This window comes from Fundulus heteroclitus, unplaced genomic scaffold, assembly GCF_011125445.2.
Source record: "Fundulus heteroclitus isolate FHET01 unplaced genomic scaffold, MU-UCD_Fhet_4.1 scaffold_74, whole genome shotgun sequence".
Classification (NCBI taxonomy): Eukaryota; Metazoa; Chordata; class Actinopteri; order Cyprinodontiformes; family Fundulidae; genus Fundulus; species Fundulus heteroclitus.
The window spans coordinates 1516465-1533087 of NW_023397186.1; the positions used below are offsets into that span (position 1 = coordinate 1516465).

The 16623-nt window shown below is 40.3% G+C and overlaps 1 protein-coding gene across 9 annotated transcripts in view; it reads left to right on the forward strand.

Annotated features, from left to right (window-relative positions):
* Positions 1 to 16623, forward strand: part of pnpla6 (patatin-like phospholipase domain containing 6) — a 50301-nt gene that overhangs the window by 13522 nt on the left and 20156 nt on the right. For all 9 annotated transcript variants that reach the window (XM_012866962.3, XM_012866963.3, XM_021318703.2 and 6 more), the window contains exons 4-23: positions 214 to 301; positions 403 to 485; positions 3915 to 4018; positions 4105 to 4245; positions 4352 to 4511; positions 6699 to 6779; positions 7140 to 7268; positions 7667 to 7747; positions 8706 to 8841; positions 9895 to 9966; positions 10764 to 10864; positions 11091 to 11270; positions 12417 to 12494; positions 12624 to 12829; positions 13036 to 13167; positions 13598 to 13721; positions 13829 to 13942; positions 15378 to 15453; positions 15550 to 15699; positions 15818 to 15881. In XM_012866962.3, coding sequence (XP_012722416.2) covers positions 214 to 301; positions 403 to 485; positions 3915 to 4018; positions 4105 to 4245; positions 4352 to 4511; positions 6699 to 6779; positions 7140 to 7268; positions 7667 to 7747; positions 8706 to 8841; positions 9895 to 9966; positions 10764 to 10864; positions 11091 to 11270; positions 12417 to 12494; positions 12624 to 12829; positions 13036 to 13167; positions 13598 to 13721; positions 13829 to 13942; positions 15378 to 15453; positions 15550 to 15699; positions 15818 to 15881 — 2300 coding nt within the window. The remainder of the gene's footprint in view (positions 1 to 213; positions 302 to 402; positions 486 to 3914; positions 4019 to 4104; positions 4246 to 4351; positions 4512 to 6698; positions 6780 to 7139; positions 7269 to 7666; positions 7748 to 8705; positions 8842 to 9894; positions 9967 to 10763; positions 10865 to 11090; positions 11271 to 12416; positions 12495 to 12623; positions 12830 to 13035; positions 13168 to 13597; positions 13722 to 13828; positions 13943 to 15377; positions 15454 to 15549; positions 15700 to 15817; positions 15882 to 16623) is intronic.

Genomic DNA, 16623 nt, shown 5'->3' on the forward strand with positions numbered 1-16623 from the left:
GCTTTGCGTCACTACAGCAGTTTCATTTCTGTCTTCCTTCTCTTTCAGCTGTTTTACCGCTGCAGCTGAAGGCTTTATTACCATGACTCACGTTAGCTAAAAGTTTAGTCCACCGCTATTTGTAAAATCCAAGCAGATTTGATTTAAAACTTTAATTAAAACCTGTGACCATTATTTTCTTTTAGCATCCTTTATCTGTTGTTCTTCCTTCAGATCGTGGGAATGGTTATTGGCGCCGGCGTCGTCATAGTCCTCATCGCCATCCTCATCTTCTTCATCTTGCGGAGGATAAAGCTTCGAAGTCAGTAAAAGCAGAGTCCCATCGCTCTGGAACATTGTTGTGGGGAAAAAAAGCGCATTATAAAGCAGTGATGTATTTTGACATTAACTTTTATTTTGCAGACATAGAGGCTCAGGAGGCACCCAAGTATCGCTTCCGTAAGAGAGACAAAGTCATGTTCTACGGACGAAAGATTATGCGGAAGGTGAGTGGCTGGATGAAAATGTTGAAGTTTGCGTGACGTTGCAACAAACCTTCATGTAATTTATTTTAATTACATGTAGCAAATAGTTAAGGGGCAGATATGTTTTTTTAAATAGAGGCCACAGACAAAGTCTTGGTGGAGTTTCAGTCAGGGTTGGGTTTAAAAACGACATTGAAAAGATTTAGATATCTCACAGAAAACAAATCAAATATGGAAAAACTGCCAAGACATGTCCAGCCTAAACTGCCCAGCCAGGTAAGGATAGTGTTAATTAAAGATGTTACCCAAAGGATCATGGTAACTGGAGAGGCTGCAGAGAACCACACCAGAGATGGGAGAATCTGCTGGCAGGACAACTGTTAGCTGTCTGCTTAAATATCTGACCTTTATGGAGGAGTCGGACGAAAACCACAAGAAGTTCCATTTGCTGTAACTCGTTTAGGAGGCACAGCTAATATATGAACGAAGGTTGCTGCGGTCAGATCAGATCGACCGCATCATGCTCTGGGTTTGCTTTGTGTTTAGCGGAAACATAGAATCTGGTCAGAGCTGATGGGAAGATAGATGGAGCTAAATTCAGAAAAAGGCCTGGAAGAAAACTTGTTATAGGGTACAAGAGACTTGAAAATGTCTATATTAAGACAAAACTAAAACGTTCCTACAGTGAGGTGATTTAGCAGAGGAGTCTCCAACCTGCAGCTATGGAGGCACTTTTGATCTTCCATAATGGCTCCTAAAGCCGTCCGTCCGTCCGTCCGTCTTCTTCCGCTTATCCGGGATCGGGTCGCGGGGGTAGCAGCTTCAGTAGGGAGGCCCAGACGTCCCTCTCCCCAGCCTCTTGGGCCAGCTCCTCAGGAGGAATCCCAAGGCGTTCCCAGGCCAGCCGGGAGACATAGTCCCTCCAGCGTGTCCTGGGTCTTCCCCTGGGCCTCCTCCTGGTGGGACGTGCCCGGAACACCTCAGCAGGGAGGCGTCCAGGAGGCATCCTGACCAGATGCCCGAGCCACCTCAACTGGCTCCTCTCGACGTGGAGGAGCAGCGGCTCTACTCTGAGTCCTCCCCGGATGACTGAGCTCCTCACTCTATCTCTAAGGGAGAGCCCAGACACACTACGGAGAAAACTCATTTCAGCCGCTTGTATCCGGGATCTCGTTCTTTCGGTCACGACCCAAAGCTCGTGACCATAGATGAGGGTAGGAACGTAGATCGACCGGTAAATCGAGAGCTTTGCCTTTTGGCTCAGCTCTCTCTTCACCACAACGGATCGGTACAGCGCCCGCTTCACAGCAGACGCTGCACCAATCCGTCTGTCGATCTCCCGCTCCATCCTCCCCTCATTCGTGAACAAGACCCCAAGATACTTGAACTCCTCCACTAGGGGCAGGACATCCTCCCCAACCCGGAGAAGGCACTCTACCCTTTTCCGGTTCAAGACCATGGTCTCTGATTTGGAGGCACTGATTTTCATCCCGGCCGCTTCGCACTCGGCTGTGAACCGCTCCAGTGAGAGCTTTAGATCACGCCCTGATGAAGCCAATAGGACCATGTCATCCGCGAATAGCAGAGACGCAATCCTAAGGCCACCAAAACGGATCCCCTCAACACCTTGGCTGCGCCTAGAAATTCTGTCCATAAAAGTTATGAACAGAATCGGTGACAAAGGGCAACCTTGGCGGAGTCCAACTCTCACCGGAAACGAGTCCGACTTACTGCCGGCAATGCGGACCAGACTCTGACACCGGTCGTACAGAGACCTGACAGCCCTTATTAGAGGTCCCGGTACTCCATACTCCTGGAGTACCCCCCACAGGATCCCCCGGGGGACACGGTCGAATGCCTTCTCCAGATCCACAAAGCACATGTAGACTGGTTGGGCAAACTCCCATGCCCCCTCAAGAATCCTGCTGAGGGTATAGAGCTGGTCCAGTGTTCTACGGCCAGGACGAAAACCACACTGCTCTTCCTGAATCCGAGATTCGACTATCCGACGGACCCACCTTTCCAGAACCCCTGAATAGATCTTACCAGGGAGGCTTAAGAGTGTGATTCCTCTGTAGTTGGAACACACCCTCCGGTCCCCCTTTTTAAATAGGGGGACCACCACCCCAGTCTGCCAATCCAGGGGAACTGCCCCCGATGTCCACGCAATGTTGCAGAGCCGCGTTAACCAACACAGCCCCACAACATCCAGAGCCTTAAGGTACTCAGAGCGAATCTCATCCACCCCCGGAGCCTTGCCACCGAGGAGCTTTTTAACCACCTCGGCAACCTCAGCACCAGAGATGGGAGAACCTGACCCAGAGTCCTCAGGCTCTGCTTCCTCAATGGAAGACGTGTTGGTGGGATTAAGGAGGTCTTCGAAGTATTCCGCCCACCGATGCACGGCGTCCCGAGTCGAGGTCAGCAGCACACCACCCCCACTGTAAACAGTGTTGGTACTGCACTGCTTCCCCCTCCTGAGACGCCGGATAGTGGACCAGAATCGCTTCGAAGCCGTACGGAAGTCTTTCTCCAGACTTCCTAAAGCCATTTGCTAAAAATAAAAAAGATCCAATTGTTATTTTTATATTGATATATGATAGCAAAAAAAGATTTAACAGTTTTTTAATTAAATAATTGTGTTTCCACAATGACGCTAAGAGTAACATTAATATTTTTAGATCTGTTTTACTTGGGAACAATTAGCTTTTTTATGTAAACAATGTTCCGCTAATATCAACATCCTGTTGAAGAAAATTTATCCATCCTCTTTTTTTCATGAGTTTTATGTTTTTCTAAGTTAAATGATGGTTCTTTAAAAATGACAGCACATTTTCTGGAGTTGGTATTTATCAAAAAAGTATTGATAGTATTTTTTTCAAAAGTTCATGTAACATTTGCGGCTCTGAATGAGTTTGATTTAGCTAGACTGACGCCAAAAATGTCTCTTTGTATGTTTGTAAAGGATTGTAAAGTTTTCAGACCCACATTCAGCATATTCAGTTGTGAGAATGGCCCAGCCAAAGTCCAGAACTAAATTCAATTGAGAATTTGACAAGAATTGAAAATAGTTTGCCACACATTTACATCCAAACTGAGTAAATAATGAGCAGAAAGTTCAGTCTTTTAAGGTGCAACACTGTTAGAGACAAAGCCAGAAGGACCTGTGTCGGTATTTGCAGAGAAAGCTGGTTCTACAAAATACCGACTCAGCAAGATGGAATACAAATGCACAACACATTTTTTATATTTTAATTTGTGAAGACATGTGAAAATAATGCATCACTTTCCTTTTATGGAAAATCTCAGTGAATCCATTTGGGTTTGTAGTTGAAACTTGACAAAAAGTGAAAACATTTCAAGAACAGAGCACTTTAAAATCCTCCAAACAGGTGCATGTTTACAAAAAGAAACGCACGGGAACCTGTTTTTACATCCGTTCTCTGACAGGTTTCGCAGTCTACCTCTTCACTGGTGGGGACGGCCTCCTCCTCTTCCTCCTCCTCTCGTCCACGGCTAAAGAAGAAGCAGAAAATGCTCAACATTGCCAAAAAGTAAAATGCATTTCATAAAATGCCCCCCCCCCCTCCACTCTTCTCTACCCTTTTCTCTTCATCATTGTTTTGTCTCCCTCGTGCAGGATCCTGCGCTTCAAGAAGGAGGTTCCCATCCTTCAGGCGAAGGAGCCCCCTCCCTCAGTGCTCGAGGCAGATCTCACTGAATTTGACGTGGCCAACTCCCACCTCCCCTCTGAGGTGCTCTACATGCTCAAAAATGTCCGGTAGGTCAGGAAAGAAGACACTCTTCACACGTCTAGTCGCTAATCTTGTTCTTGCCGTACGTATCCGTTCTTGCCCTGACGGCTTTTCGTTTGTCGTCCGTTGCAGCGTGCTGGGTCACTTTGAGAAGCCCCTCTTCCTGGAGCTGTGCAAGCACATGGTCTTCCTGCAGTTCCAGCAGGGAGAGTACGTCTTCAGGCCAGGACAGCCAGACAGCAGTATCTACGTGGTTCAGGATGGAAAACTAGAACTGTGCCTTACTGGAATGGTGATGCTGCATTTCCTATCTCTTCATTTCCCATGTGTATAAACAGCCACACACACACACGCTCACTCCTTTGGTCCATTTAGACTTATCGATTTACCCTAACATGCATGTTTTGGACCATGGGAGGAAGTTGGAGAACTTAACCACAGGATAGGATTCACACCCTGGTCCTTCTTGCTGCAAGGATACGGCGATAACTACCTTTCCATCATGCAGCTCCCTTTACAGAGACCCTTTCAGCTTCTTGGCTGCTACCTGGCAACAGAAAGTTTCAGCTCCTGCTACAGATTTTCTGTTGCAGATATGTCTGCAAACTGCATAACTTTTCAATCAGATTCTTCTTCCTCTTTAGCCACTCCTTGTTTGTATCTTTTGGGGTCCTCGTCATTGCAGAATACACATTTATGGCTCACCTTCAATATTCTGACAGAGGGAGAAAAATTAGCATTTTGATGAGTGACTCTTCATTATGTTCATTAGCTCCTCGATAGGATGAACTCATATTGTACCCTTATCAGATAAATATTGCATAATGTTTCCACTTCCATGCCTGACTGCAGAAATGTTGTTCTTCCAGTCATACTCAGCATTTCTCTCCACACACGACGGATTGAGTTGATACCAAATATTTGATTTTGGTCTCACAACACTTTTTCCCAAGCCTCTTCTGAATAATTTAGATGTTCACTGGCAAACCTAGGAGAGATCTGCACGTGTCCAGGCTTCAAAATGTTAATCCTGAATAGTGTAATGTGTTACCAGCGGTGACTCTTGTCTCAGCTGCCTTGCTGTAGCTCCTCCTGTATAGCTGTGGGCTTATAGGGATAAGCACCTTTCTCCTGATCATCCTTGCACTAGGAGGTAAAATCTTGGATGTAGTTCCAGACTGATGGAAACAGCTGGTCATTTTATATTTCTTCTATTTCTGAATGATCACACCTATAGCTGTCACTTTCTCACTAAACTTCTTGCAGACGGTCTTGTAGTTCAACGTTTTGCCGGTCCATCTTGTCCCTGAAGCCCTTAGACAGCTCTTTGGTCCCAGCTTTTTGGTGTTGGAGAATTTGGCACTTAAGAAACTGATTCTGTGGAAAGATGTGATTTTGACACGTAACATGTTGAGTTTAGGAGGATCTGTAAATGACTGGCCGACCTGTATGCAACCTTAGCTTGTAACCAATCTACTAGAGCCAAAACTCTTATTATAGTTGTAGAGGATACCTATTTCTCTTGAAGGCAAAAGAAGTAGTAATTTTTGGATGATGTTCTGTCTCTTCACATTAAAACGGAACTACCATTAAAAAAAACAGAGACTAATCAGTGAGAATGCTATACAGCATTCTCACTTATTGTTTTCCTGTTTTTCTTTCTTATTATTATTCCGTCGGCGTCTTAACTGCTCCTGCATACTTCAACCGATTTCAACAATTTTGGTATCATAATGTTCGGCTCGTTCCCGGCATGACTGCTATATCTCATGGTTATGCTAACTTATACACTTTTTAAAATATTTCACTTTTGTGCGAATTTCTTTTTTTTTTTTTTTTTGCTGTTCCCATTTAAATCAATGCAAATTGATACAAATTCCTTGAAATTCTTCACATTCTTCCAATTCTTTCAATTCTTCCAATTCTTCTAATTGTTCTAATTCTTCAAAATTGTGAATTTTTTTAATTTTTTTGAAATTCTTCAAATTTTTTAATTTTTTCAAATTCTTCAAATTTTTCACATTGCTTCACATTCTTCTTCTAATTCTTCAATTTTTTCTAATTCATCAAATTTTTCAAATTATTCAAATTCCTTCAAATTTTTCAAATTCTTCACATTCTTCTTTCTTCTAATTCTTAAAATTTTTCAAATTCTTCAACTTTTTCAAATTCTTCAAATCCCTTCAAATTCTTAATTTTTTTCAAATTCTTTATATCTGATTTAAATGTTTTTTCAGCTACTTTTTCTCATCTGCAGGGATCTTTTGCATATTCTGCTCAAATCATTCTGCAGATTAGCATTCTCACTCGCTGTTACGCAGGAACAGCTTTTTCTAGTTTCTATTTAGCATTTGTCCTGATAAACACACCCTTTCAAATGTATTTTATTTTTCTAAATTTGCTTGTAAAAGAATGAACAGAAAGAGAACAGTTGATTGGTGATTGCACACCTGAACGTCTCCTTCTTGTCCCCCCCCAGGATGGCAAAGAGAGCGTGGTCAAGGAGGTTTATGCTGGAGACAGCGTTCACAGCCTGCTCAGCATTCTGGATGTCATTACAGTAGGTCACATCGCACAATGCAAGCACACCTACACTAAAAAAGGCTTTTCAAATTCACAGACAAACCTATAATAAGCACCCTAAGAGAGATAAAATAGTTTTATCGCACCGTATTAAATCCCAACCCCTCAGCATGGATTATATATGCCTGAAATTGTTTATATTCGACTATTGACTCACAAAGGCCTCCGCCGTAATTCACACAGTGATGTTGGATTTTATTTCAGTATGAATTTGGTGTGCTTTTAATGCCTGAATGATGAGCTTGTCAATGACCTGGTTGAACGTTTGATACTACCTAAATACGTTTAAGAACAAAAAGGTGTGAAGTATAGCAGTCAAAACAATCTTTATTTGCAGGGCCATCAGAGGCCTTACAGAACGGTGTCGGCACGAGCTGCAGAGGTTTCCACTGTTCTCCGTTTACCTGTTGAGGCCTTCCTCGCTATATTTGAGAAGTATCCTGAGAGTCTGGTGCGCGTAGTTCAGGTAAGCTTTGTGTTCCCCTTCATTTTGCTGTTATCTGTATGAGTGAGCTGTTCTAGATACCGAACAAGGTTTACGTGAGTAAGTAAATAGTAAATGTATCTTTTATTTATCTATGTATTTGTATAGAGCTCCTGTCACAAATGAAAAAAAAAATGTGTTCACAAATACAACAAAGAAATTAAAACTTGATTCAAAAAGAAAATGATAGAGATGATAAAAAGAATGAACTGCATGACTAAATAAAAATGTCTAAAAATGAATTTTCAATATAATGTAAAAAAAAAAAAAAAAAAAAGGAAAAAAAAGAAGCTTGTTGAATAGTTGAGGTGCAGCAGTCTGGAACGGGCGATCCCATATTGTTATCGTCCATTGATCGTTCTCTTTTCCTTTCTGTTCAGATCATCATGGTTCGCCTCCAGAGAGTTACAGTCCTCGCCCTGCACAACTACCTGGGACTAACCAATGAGCTCTTCAGTCATGTGAGTCTATCAGACAGAGTCCGGCACACGGACAACAAGGGGGCAATTAAAATGATAAAGCAAAAAGTCTGTCTAATGTAGAGGTGGCTCTATTGGAGCATTTTTAATTACACTTAGAAAGCATGTACTTTTCTCACTATCTTAGGTTCAGTCAGACTAAATGTATTATTGTTTGTGTACACTGAGCTGCTCCAAGCAGCATCACAGTCCCTCTCTGTTCTCACTGACAGGTGGGAGCCTGCTGGGAAAGAAACGGCTCTAGGTGCTAAGCTAGCTAATCACACATTTTACCATCCGTTACGCCGCTGGCAGAAAGTGTGGGAATTGTAGGAATTTGCCACAATAAATGTAGGCAACAGTACGCCCGACTATGAAGGGTAAAACATCCGTGGAGAGTCAGCGCAGCTCACAGTATGCGCACAGTTGGGCCGAGTATTTGGGAACCTTTAGGCAGCCTGTGCCTGGAGTATAAATATATAAATAAACCTACTAAGTTAATTCAATATAAAAGTTATTTTGGCCTTATGTTAGAAACAGGACAGTGTAGTCCGACTACTCTGCTCTCCCGACAAAGACTGATAGAGAGCTGTGTACGTGAAGGGGCAGAGTGATATTACACACTTGGGAAGAATATTTAGTGTGCCTTATAATCTGGTGCGCCTTAAGGTATTAAAAGTACGGTAGGTTATGTAAAGATATGGTTTTAACTGTCTTTGAATGCCCAAGCAGACTTATATCATCTGGTTTCTTGCTAATTTACAGAATTTAGCCAAAGACCTTTTTTACAGGGCTCTGTATAAACCTCTTTTTATTTACCTTGTGTCAAACACGTCTGTTATAAAGGAGACAATAGAATTTATGGTGATTCAATATAATTAATCAAGTTTACAAAAAAACAGTTTTCATTGCTTTAATCTTTTGCTAGGCTCTGATGGCAGATTTTATCCGTGTCTCACAGGAAATGCAGCCGTCACGCCTCCCGCCGCAGTCACCGCACGCTCCACGCACCAGTCCTGTCCGCCATGGGAAGCGCTTCGGCAGCCTGACCGTTCCAGAGGAGCATCGGGAAGCTGCCATTAAAGGCGAAGCTGCCGGTAAAGTCATAATACTAAACTTATATAATGCTCAGTCCTCTGGCTGTTTAATTTTGACCAAAGGAAGGACCAGGAACCTTTGAAGGCTTAAAGCTGCTGCTCCACATCATTCGGGCGAAGGGACTGAATTTAGCACTAGTGGGGCTTTGGCCATGTGGGAGTATATTTCCCATTCCGATTTCTTGATTTTAGACTTTATATTATTTTCTTTGTAGACATCCAAGACGGGCAGTAAAATGTGTGGAAGCGACATTTAAATGGCCTCGCAGATGTAAGATTTGTTTGTAAGGGTGAATGAGTTAGCCGCTCAAACTGCAGTGGTCAGCCAAGCAGGGAATTGAATATAGCAACTATTTAAAAAAATAAAATGCCCATATGTGTTAGAGGACTAAAAAACAAAAAACACCCACACTACAACTTATCTCTGTTGAGAATTTATTTTCAAAACATTAATTTTCATTTTATTATCTGAGGTCCCTGCATCCACAGGTCTCGTTTTCACAATTTCCTCTGCTGCGCATAAAGATGCATCTCAGACAAACCCGCTGCAGCAAGACAGACTCAAGGGAACTAATTATATATGTAAAAAAAGCGATGAATAAGCAAAATTAGAAATTCTGCCTGACTTAGTTATTACTTTGATTAAAATCGTCCCTGAAACTAAAAAGCTACTAGATAAATTTGATTAAAATTGAGCTTTATATGGGGTTCCCACTTGAAAAGTATGAATAAGTTTGGAATTTGATTTCCAAATTTTCTATTTTTAATACAGAAAAAATTAAGAGAATGTGTATTTCCAGACTTTCTTTCCTACCCTATTGTCTAAACTATGACCTTCCATCTTCCCCTCCTTATGTTCCTTTTTTCTGTCCGTCCTTCCTTTGATCCTTCCTTTCTGTCTGTTTTTTTCCAGGTTCCATATTTAGGCTGGTCACTGTATTTTTCCGTCATAAATTTTATAGGAAATATTTGTATTTTACATTTTAAAATGGGTGAAAAGGATTTTTTTCCCCCTAATTGAACAAAATAACAGTTAATTTTGCTTAACCACAGGAGGGGAACAAGGAAAAGAAGGAGGTCCGCCAAATCTTAGCAGGACCATTTCTATGCCTGTGGACATCTCTGGTGAGAGATCATTGATCATCATGTAACAGTTCTCCACTTTCACCTAAAGAAATGTTAGATTATTTATGTACTTTGCCTTTTTGGTCATGATTACTGAACATTTTTTTTTTTTTTAGTTGAACTAGTCACAGGTTAGGCTGTTCATTTGCAATCTGCATTTACGAAATGTAACATTGCTGAGAAAAATTAAAGGGAAAAGATGAAAATCGTTGTGTAACTAGAGACGGTCCAGGTCTGCTCTCATTGCTGGATCCATAGTACTGCTGTTCAACCGGTCTCTGGGTCTTTCTGTCACAGTTGAAGCTTAATGTTTAAGCAATAAAACCGTTTGAGTTTCCCCTTTATTGGTTTTTATCATCTGAACTGAATGCTGCATAATTTACGGTAATTTTTAATCTGGTCCGCTTTTTAAAACTGTTCTAGTTGCAGTTCTCTGTCTATGTCGGTCATTTTGAAGTGATGACTTGTTGTTTTATGGTTTTATAACCAAACACATGGTGAGATATGAAAGTAAGCAGAGTGAAAAGTGTAGCTTTGTCGACTCTGTGGTGTGCTTTTGGAAGATTTGACACATCAAAATGATCTTTTCTTCAACACGAAAGCTAGCGTTCCTGCTTTCACTTTGTATATATACTACATATTTGTCCACAGAAATAACTGAAGGGGATTTGTTTGAAAAGTTTTGAGTTCATCACTCTGATTTCAGACTAGTTTTGAAGTACTCAGTTCTTTTTGCCATTTACATCAATTGCTTTACCTTTTTTATCAGACTAAAATGTGTCTTGTTGTTTGCGCAGGCATGCAGAAAAGTCTGAGGTCCGATTTTGACATGGCGTATGAGAGAGGACGGATTTCTGTCTCAGCAGAAGACGGCAACACTCCACCCACCTTCACTCGGGTCGGTGCATTGCACAACTCAAATAAGATGATAAACTGACATTAACTTCCTGACATGAAACCGAGTAATTACGACCAGTGTGTTCAGTTTCACTTGACAACGAAAACTGAACCCCCAGTAACATATTACCGCTGTGAGGAAGCAAACTGCAGGAATCCAGTTACTTGTATGAAAGTGGCTTTCAAAACGTTCTGTTTTTAAATGATGTGAATCAATGCTCTTGCAGTCTGTTTCCCATGAACAACGTGAGAGGAAAGTGACGGTGGATGAAGTTCCTTCAGGTATCTACTTGTATCCTGAGGAAGAGTCAGGCGTGGACAACATTTTCACTCCAGTGTCGAGTCGCAGCAGTGCTTCTCTCTTCGAGGAAGCTCAAAAAGAGGTCCTCAGGCTCATGAGGATTGAGGTATGGGTTACTTTTCATTTATTCCCAAATATTCACGAAGACAAAAAATCACCCCAACAGTTGTTGTTTTACCATTAGATAACTCACTGTGGTAAAAAAAGAAAGTACAGGACTAGTTCCCTGATATATTTATTCCTCAGAGCAGCAAGCTACTAACTCTTCTGCTTTTAGAAAGATAAACACACATAATCACATCAAAATCAAGTTTTATCTCCAGCACATTTATTTATCTCCAATAAGGGTATTGTTTACCAACAATAAGGGTGTACTTAGTTAATTACACTCTGCTTTAAGATTTTAGCTAATAATAATAATAATAATAATAATAATAATAATAATAATAATAATATTAATAATAATATAGCATTAATATTATAGGTAATTAAATAATTGCTTTTTGTTGATCTAGCTTGCTGTTGCTAATCTGAGGTTTTACTTACTTTATTTTAAGACTTGGTGGCAAAAGTATTAAAAAATTAGGTTTAAATGTTTTTATTTTTAAAATGTTAGGACTGAAACAGGATGCAGGATTCTTCTCTGTTCAGCTTTCTGCTTTCCTCCTTTTATGGGTGCACTTACTTTTTCATTCCAGAAAACCTGCCAATGCAAACCTTTCTTGTGCAGGACTAGACTTGTTTACTCTAGCATTACCGGTTTCATCCATCCATCCATCCATCCATCCATCCATCCATCCATCCATCCATCCATCCATCCATTTTTATTGTTTTGAACTAGCTGCAGTGGACTTTTCATAGTTATACTTCTGCTAATTTCAATCTGGAAAGGTTTGCAGCATTAAAAACATGAGGGGAGCTTCCAAACATCTGAACCGATCATTTAAAACTTCCGTAGTTGATGCCGAGTGAGGTGAGAGAGAAAAAAACCGACATCCATGTTGCATCTGCGTGAGGATGTTGTACCCATTGATGTGTTGCCATAATGGTAGATCCTCTCTGTGTCTGCTATGCGTTGCGCCACTTAATGTTTCAAAACGTGACGGCAGTGCAACTAGAGGAACGTTTTTCAGATTTATTGGACTGCAGAAACTTGACTAAGGTGTGAACATTTTATTGATGATTTTCATGTAGCTTTGGCTTGACTGCATGTTTTATCTTCTACATTTTTTTAATCTTCTGTCTCTTCTAGGACCCGGGTCTGTTAAATGGGAGAGCAACTCTGCACCATGCGAAAGCTGGAGCCGTTTTAGCAAGACAGGGAGACCAGGTGTGTTACGCTAAACATGCGTCTAAAAGCGCTGAAGTCTCATTCTCGATACCTCATATGTTCTAAGACATATATGTGGCAACTGGCACTAAAACAAACACCACTCCTTTCTGTTTGTTTTTTCTGCAGGACGTGAGTTTGCACTTCGTCCTGTCTGGCTGCCTCCATGTCTACCAGCGAATGATCGACAAACAGGAGGCGGTCTGCTTGTTTGTGACCCATCCAGGAGAGATGGTAGGCCAGCTCGCCGTGCTCACCGGAGAGCCCCTTATCTTTACCGTTAAGGCCATCCGAGACTGTACTTACCTGAAGATCTCAAAGTCAGATTTCTATGAGTGAGTCTATCTTCTTTTCTTTTCTGTGGCCAAAGATTATATGTAAAAAATAAAAATAAAAAATGCTAGTTATGTTTGAAAGAGTCCAATTTATTTTTCCTTTGAATTCCTCCCTTCACCCAAAGAAAATGGTCCATCTTTCTTTGCTGTTGCTGTGTTTTAGAGTGCATTTAATCAATATTTCTCCCCGTTTCTGCCCTCTGCAGGATTATGAGGGAACAGCCCAGTGTGGTGCTGAGTGTGGCGCACACAGTGGCCATTCGGATGTCAGCTTTTGTCAGGCAGATGGACTTTGCAATTGACTGGATGGCTGTTGAAGCTGGCAGAGCCCTCTACAGGTACTCTACAGACATAAAAAAAATGTTTTGCGTTTATTTGCAGCAAAATATTAAACAGTTCATCTACACATTTCTTTACCATGTTTGCTGCTATTGGACTAGACTGAAGGAAGCATCTCGGTAAACTAGAATGTCTTGAAAAGTTTTAGTGATTTATGTATATAAGTTAAGCTTATATAGATTTATTGCCATGTGAAGGGAAATTATAGGTTTATTTTTGTGAATTATGATGATTAGGATTTACAGCTAATGAAAAGCAAAAATTTAGACGTATTCAATCAATGAAATAATTAAATTTTTCAGATACATTCTGATTTATTGAGATGCATCTTTGTAGAGACACATTTAGCATTTATTTGGGGGGAAAAATTGGATGTAATTTTTATTAGCAATGGTGGCAGCTATTACATTTTTAATCTCATACCCGTAGACAAGATGACCAGTCAGACTGCACCTACATTATTCTGAATGGACGTCTACGTTCAGTCATTCGTAAGGCAAATGGCAAGAAGGAGTTGGTTGGGGAATATGGCCGAGGAGACCTCATCGGTGTGGTAAGAACATTTCCATCTTTCGGATGTTTCATGTTTTTTTTTTCAACTTGCAAAAGATGTTTATGGAGAATTAAATTGTGCGTTTTCTCCCCTTCTTTGTCCTCTAGGTGGAGGCATTGACCAAGCAGCCCAGAGCCACCACTGTGCACGCAGTGAGAGACACGGAGCTGGTTAAACTGCCTGAGGGAACGCTCAACAACATTAAAAGACGATATCCACAGGTGAATGTTTTTCATCATTAAAAGGCTGTTCACTGAAAAGTCTTTCTAGGTCTGATAGATATTAAAAGAAAGAAAATCAAGGGGTTTCCAGTCTTTATTGCTTGTTCTGTTATCCAAATTCATCTTTTTTCTGAGTTACCAAAGATAGCCCATAAATAAATACGCACTCATTCAATAAATAGAAAAGGGTAATATCAAAACCTTTTTTATACATTTTATCTCAGGGTATTGAATTGTGCACTTATAGCTCCTTAATCTGCTCTGGTTTAGCTGACAATCATTGTATTGAAGTTTTGTTTAGGATTTTACAAATACAATAAACACACCGCAAAACACAGGCTTTGCTTCAGAGGATATGTATTTAAAATACTACAATGAAATAATTCAACAAATTAAAGAAACGAGCATTCCTGATTGGGAACCCTTGATATGTTGTTTCATGGTTTGAAACACCCAACAAGGCACAGTTTTCTCTCTCAAATGTCCAGAAGCTAATGGAAAAGTTCAACAATCGTAGTCTAGAAAAGAGTCAAATTCAGAAATAGAAAATGTCCTGGAACCTTGTCTTTTCAATACGAGGGCAAAAAAATTCAGATAGATATTTATATATCTAAAATGAATAAAATGGGAGATATAAATATAGCCTACACTTTAATTAAATTATATATTATTTAAATGTATTCATAATTTGACATGTTATTAGGTAATTGGAAAATCACAAAATTGATTCACTATTTCTTTAATGCTTGTATAATTTAGGTGTTATCTAGTGGTGTGCTGAAGGCCGTCAGATGAATTTATTTGAACTGTTAGCTTTACTTTTCAAAGTCTCTGCTGACTAGATGGTTGGTCCGCCGTTGAGTTGCTATTCAGGTTAACAAATTAGATTTTGGGGTCTTTCTGATGAGCCGTAATGACGCCGTTAAATTAGGGGTGGAGAATAATTCAATATGAATATATATCGCAATATAACTTTATTCAATAAAGGTGATATTACATTTTCAATATTTCAATACACATTACAGTCTATGATTAAAGCATTTGTCACTGACTGATGTTCTGGATTTTGTGTAATTTTATGTTTTATTTTTTTAAAGCAGATATTTCTAAAATGTTTGAGCTTTATAAACATGGCAAAATAATTGGCATAAGTTTGTACTGGCATCTGTTTTAGGCATTCTTGGCAGTCTTTCTCAGGCTTTTATTTTGTTTATATCGATATGGAAATTATATCGTATCGACAGAAATTAAGAGTTATGTCGCGATAAGTTTTGCCCATATTGTCCAGCCCTGCTTTAACTTACTTCAAAATATACATGAAATAACTAAATAAATACTTAAAACTTTATTTATTAATTCATTCATTTATTGAATCGTGTCACTTTATGTTTCCTATTCTGGTTGAATAGTGTTTTTGTTTTGTTTTTTCCTTAAGGTTGTGACAAGGTTGATCCACTTGTTAGGCCAGAAGATCCTGGGGAACCTGCAGCAGGGTCGGGGACCGTTCTCAGGTCAGAGGGTGACAAACCCTTCCCTCACGTCTCTCTACCTGCAGCCTTGTCCAGCCTCCTGTATGTCACTCACACACTCTGCTCCCCGTTTACCAGGTTCAGCTCTGAGTTTGCCAAACATGACAACGAGTGCAGATGTCACCAACCCTGCCAGTAACCTCTCCACTGTGGCTGTGCTCCCTGTGTGTGATGAAGTGCCAATCAACGCTTTCAACTTGGAGCTTAGCCACGCCCTCAGTGCCATTGGTAACTTACCCGGTTTCTGGAAATGCTCTTCATCTTGCTGAACTGAATGTTGTTGTTTTTTGCATTTTGTATTCTACTGGTTTATTAATTTGACCTTTCCTCCGGTTGACACTTCAAGGCCCCACTCTGCTTCTCACCAGTGATATAATCAGGGAGCGCCTGGGGGCTTCTGCTCTCGACAGGTCAGTCTGATGGTCATCTTCAAGATTTTATTGTCTTTTTTTCCCATAAATTATATACACCTTTTTTCCAGAAAAATAGCAAACATTTCTAAAATTAAACACATCCTCAAGTCCTTTCATTTGTTAATGTATTAGAAGTTAATTGCTACGCAGCCTGGAAAGGTATTGAATTTCTTTTCAATATTTTCCAGAACTAGAAAATATAAAAGGAAACTATAGTATGAAATATATTTGTTTTTATTCAGATTTTATTTACTACCTCATTGTCTAAATGTGTCCTTCTTGTCTTTCTTCCTTCCTGCCTTGAGTCCTTACTTTAATTTCTTGTCTTTCATTCTATCCTCCCATCCTTGTGCCATTCCTCCTTTCTTTCTGTCCTTCTTTTTTGAGAGAAGGAAAGAAACAAACAAACAAACAAATCAAAAACTGTCATGCAACCCTACTTCTTGGTCCAGACATGTAGAGAGTATAAGAGGCTTTTTACATCTAGAACAAAACCACAACTTCATCCTTCAGTCTTGCCATCTGCCTCTCGCCTTTTTGAGAGGTTCTTGTCTTGTTTTCATTCATTTTGGATAAATATCCTGTTTGTAATGACATTGGTGTCCTATGTTTCCTACGTACTGATGACTATCCTTACTCTGTCATGGTGTGTCTATACATGATGCTGTCTAACTGTGTCTTACTCCGTAATTTTAATCCTTTGAAAGCCTCTCTGCTAAATGGGTTTAGCTGAAGTAAA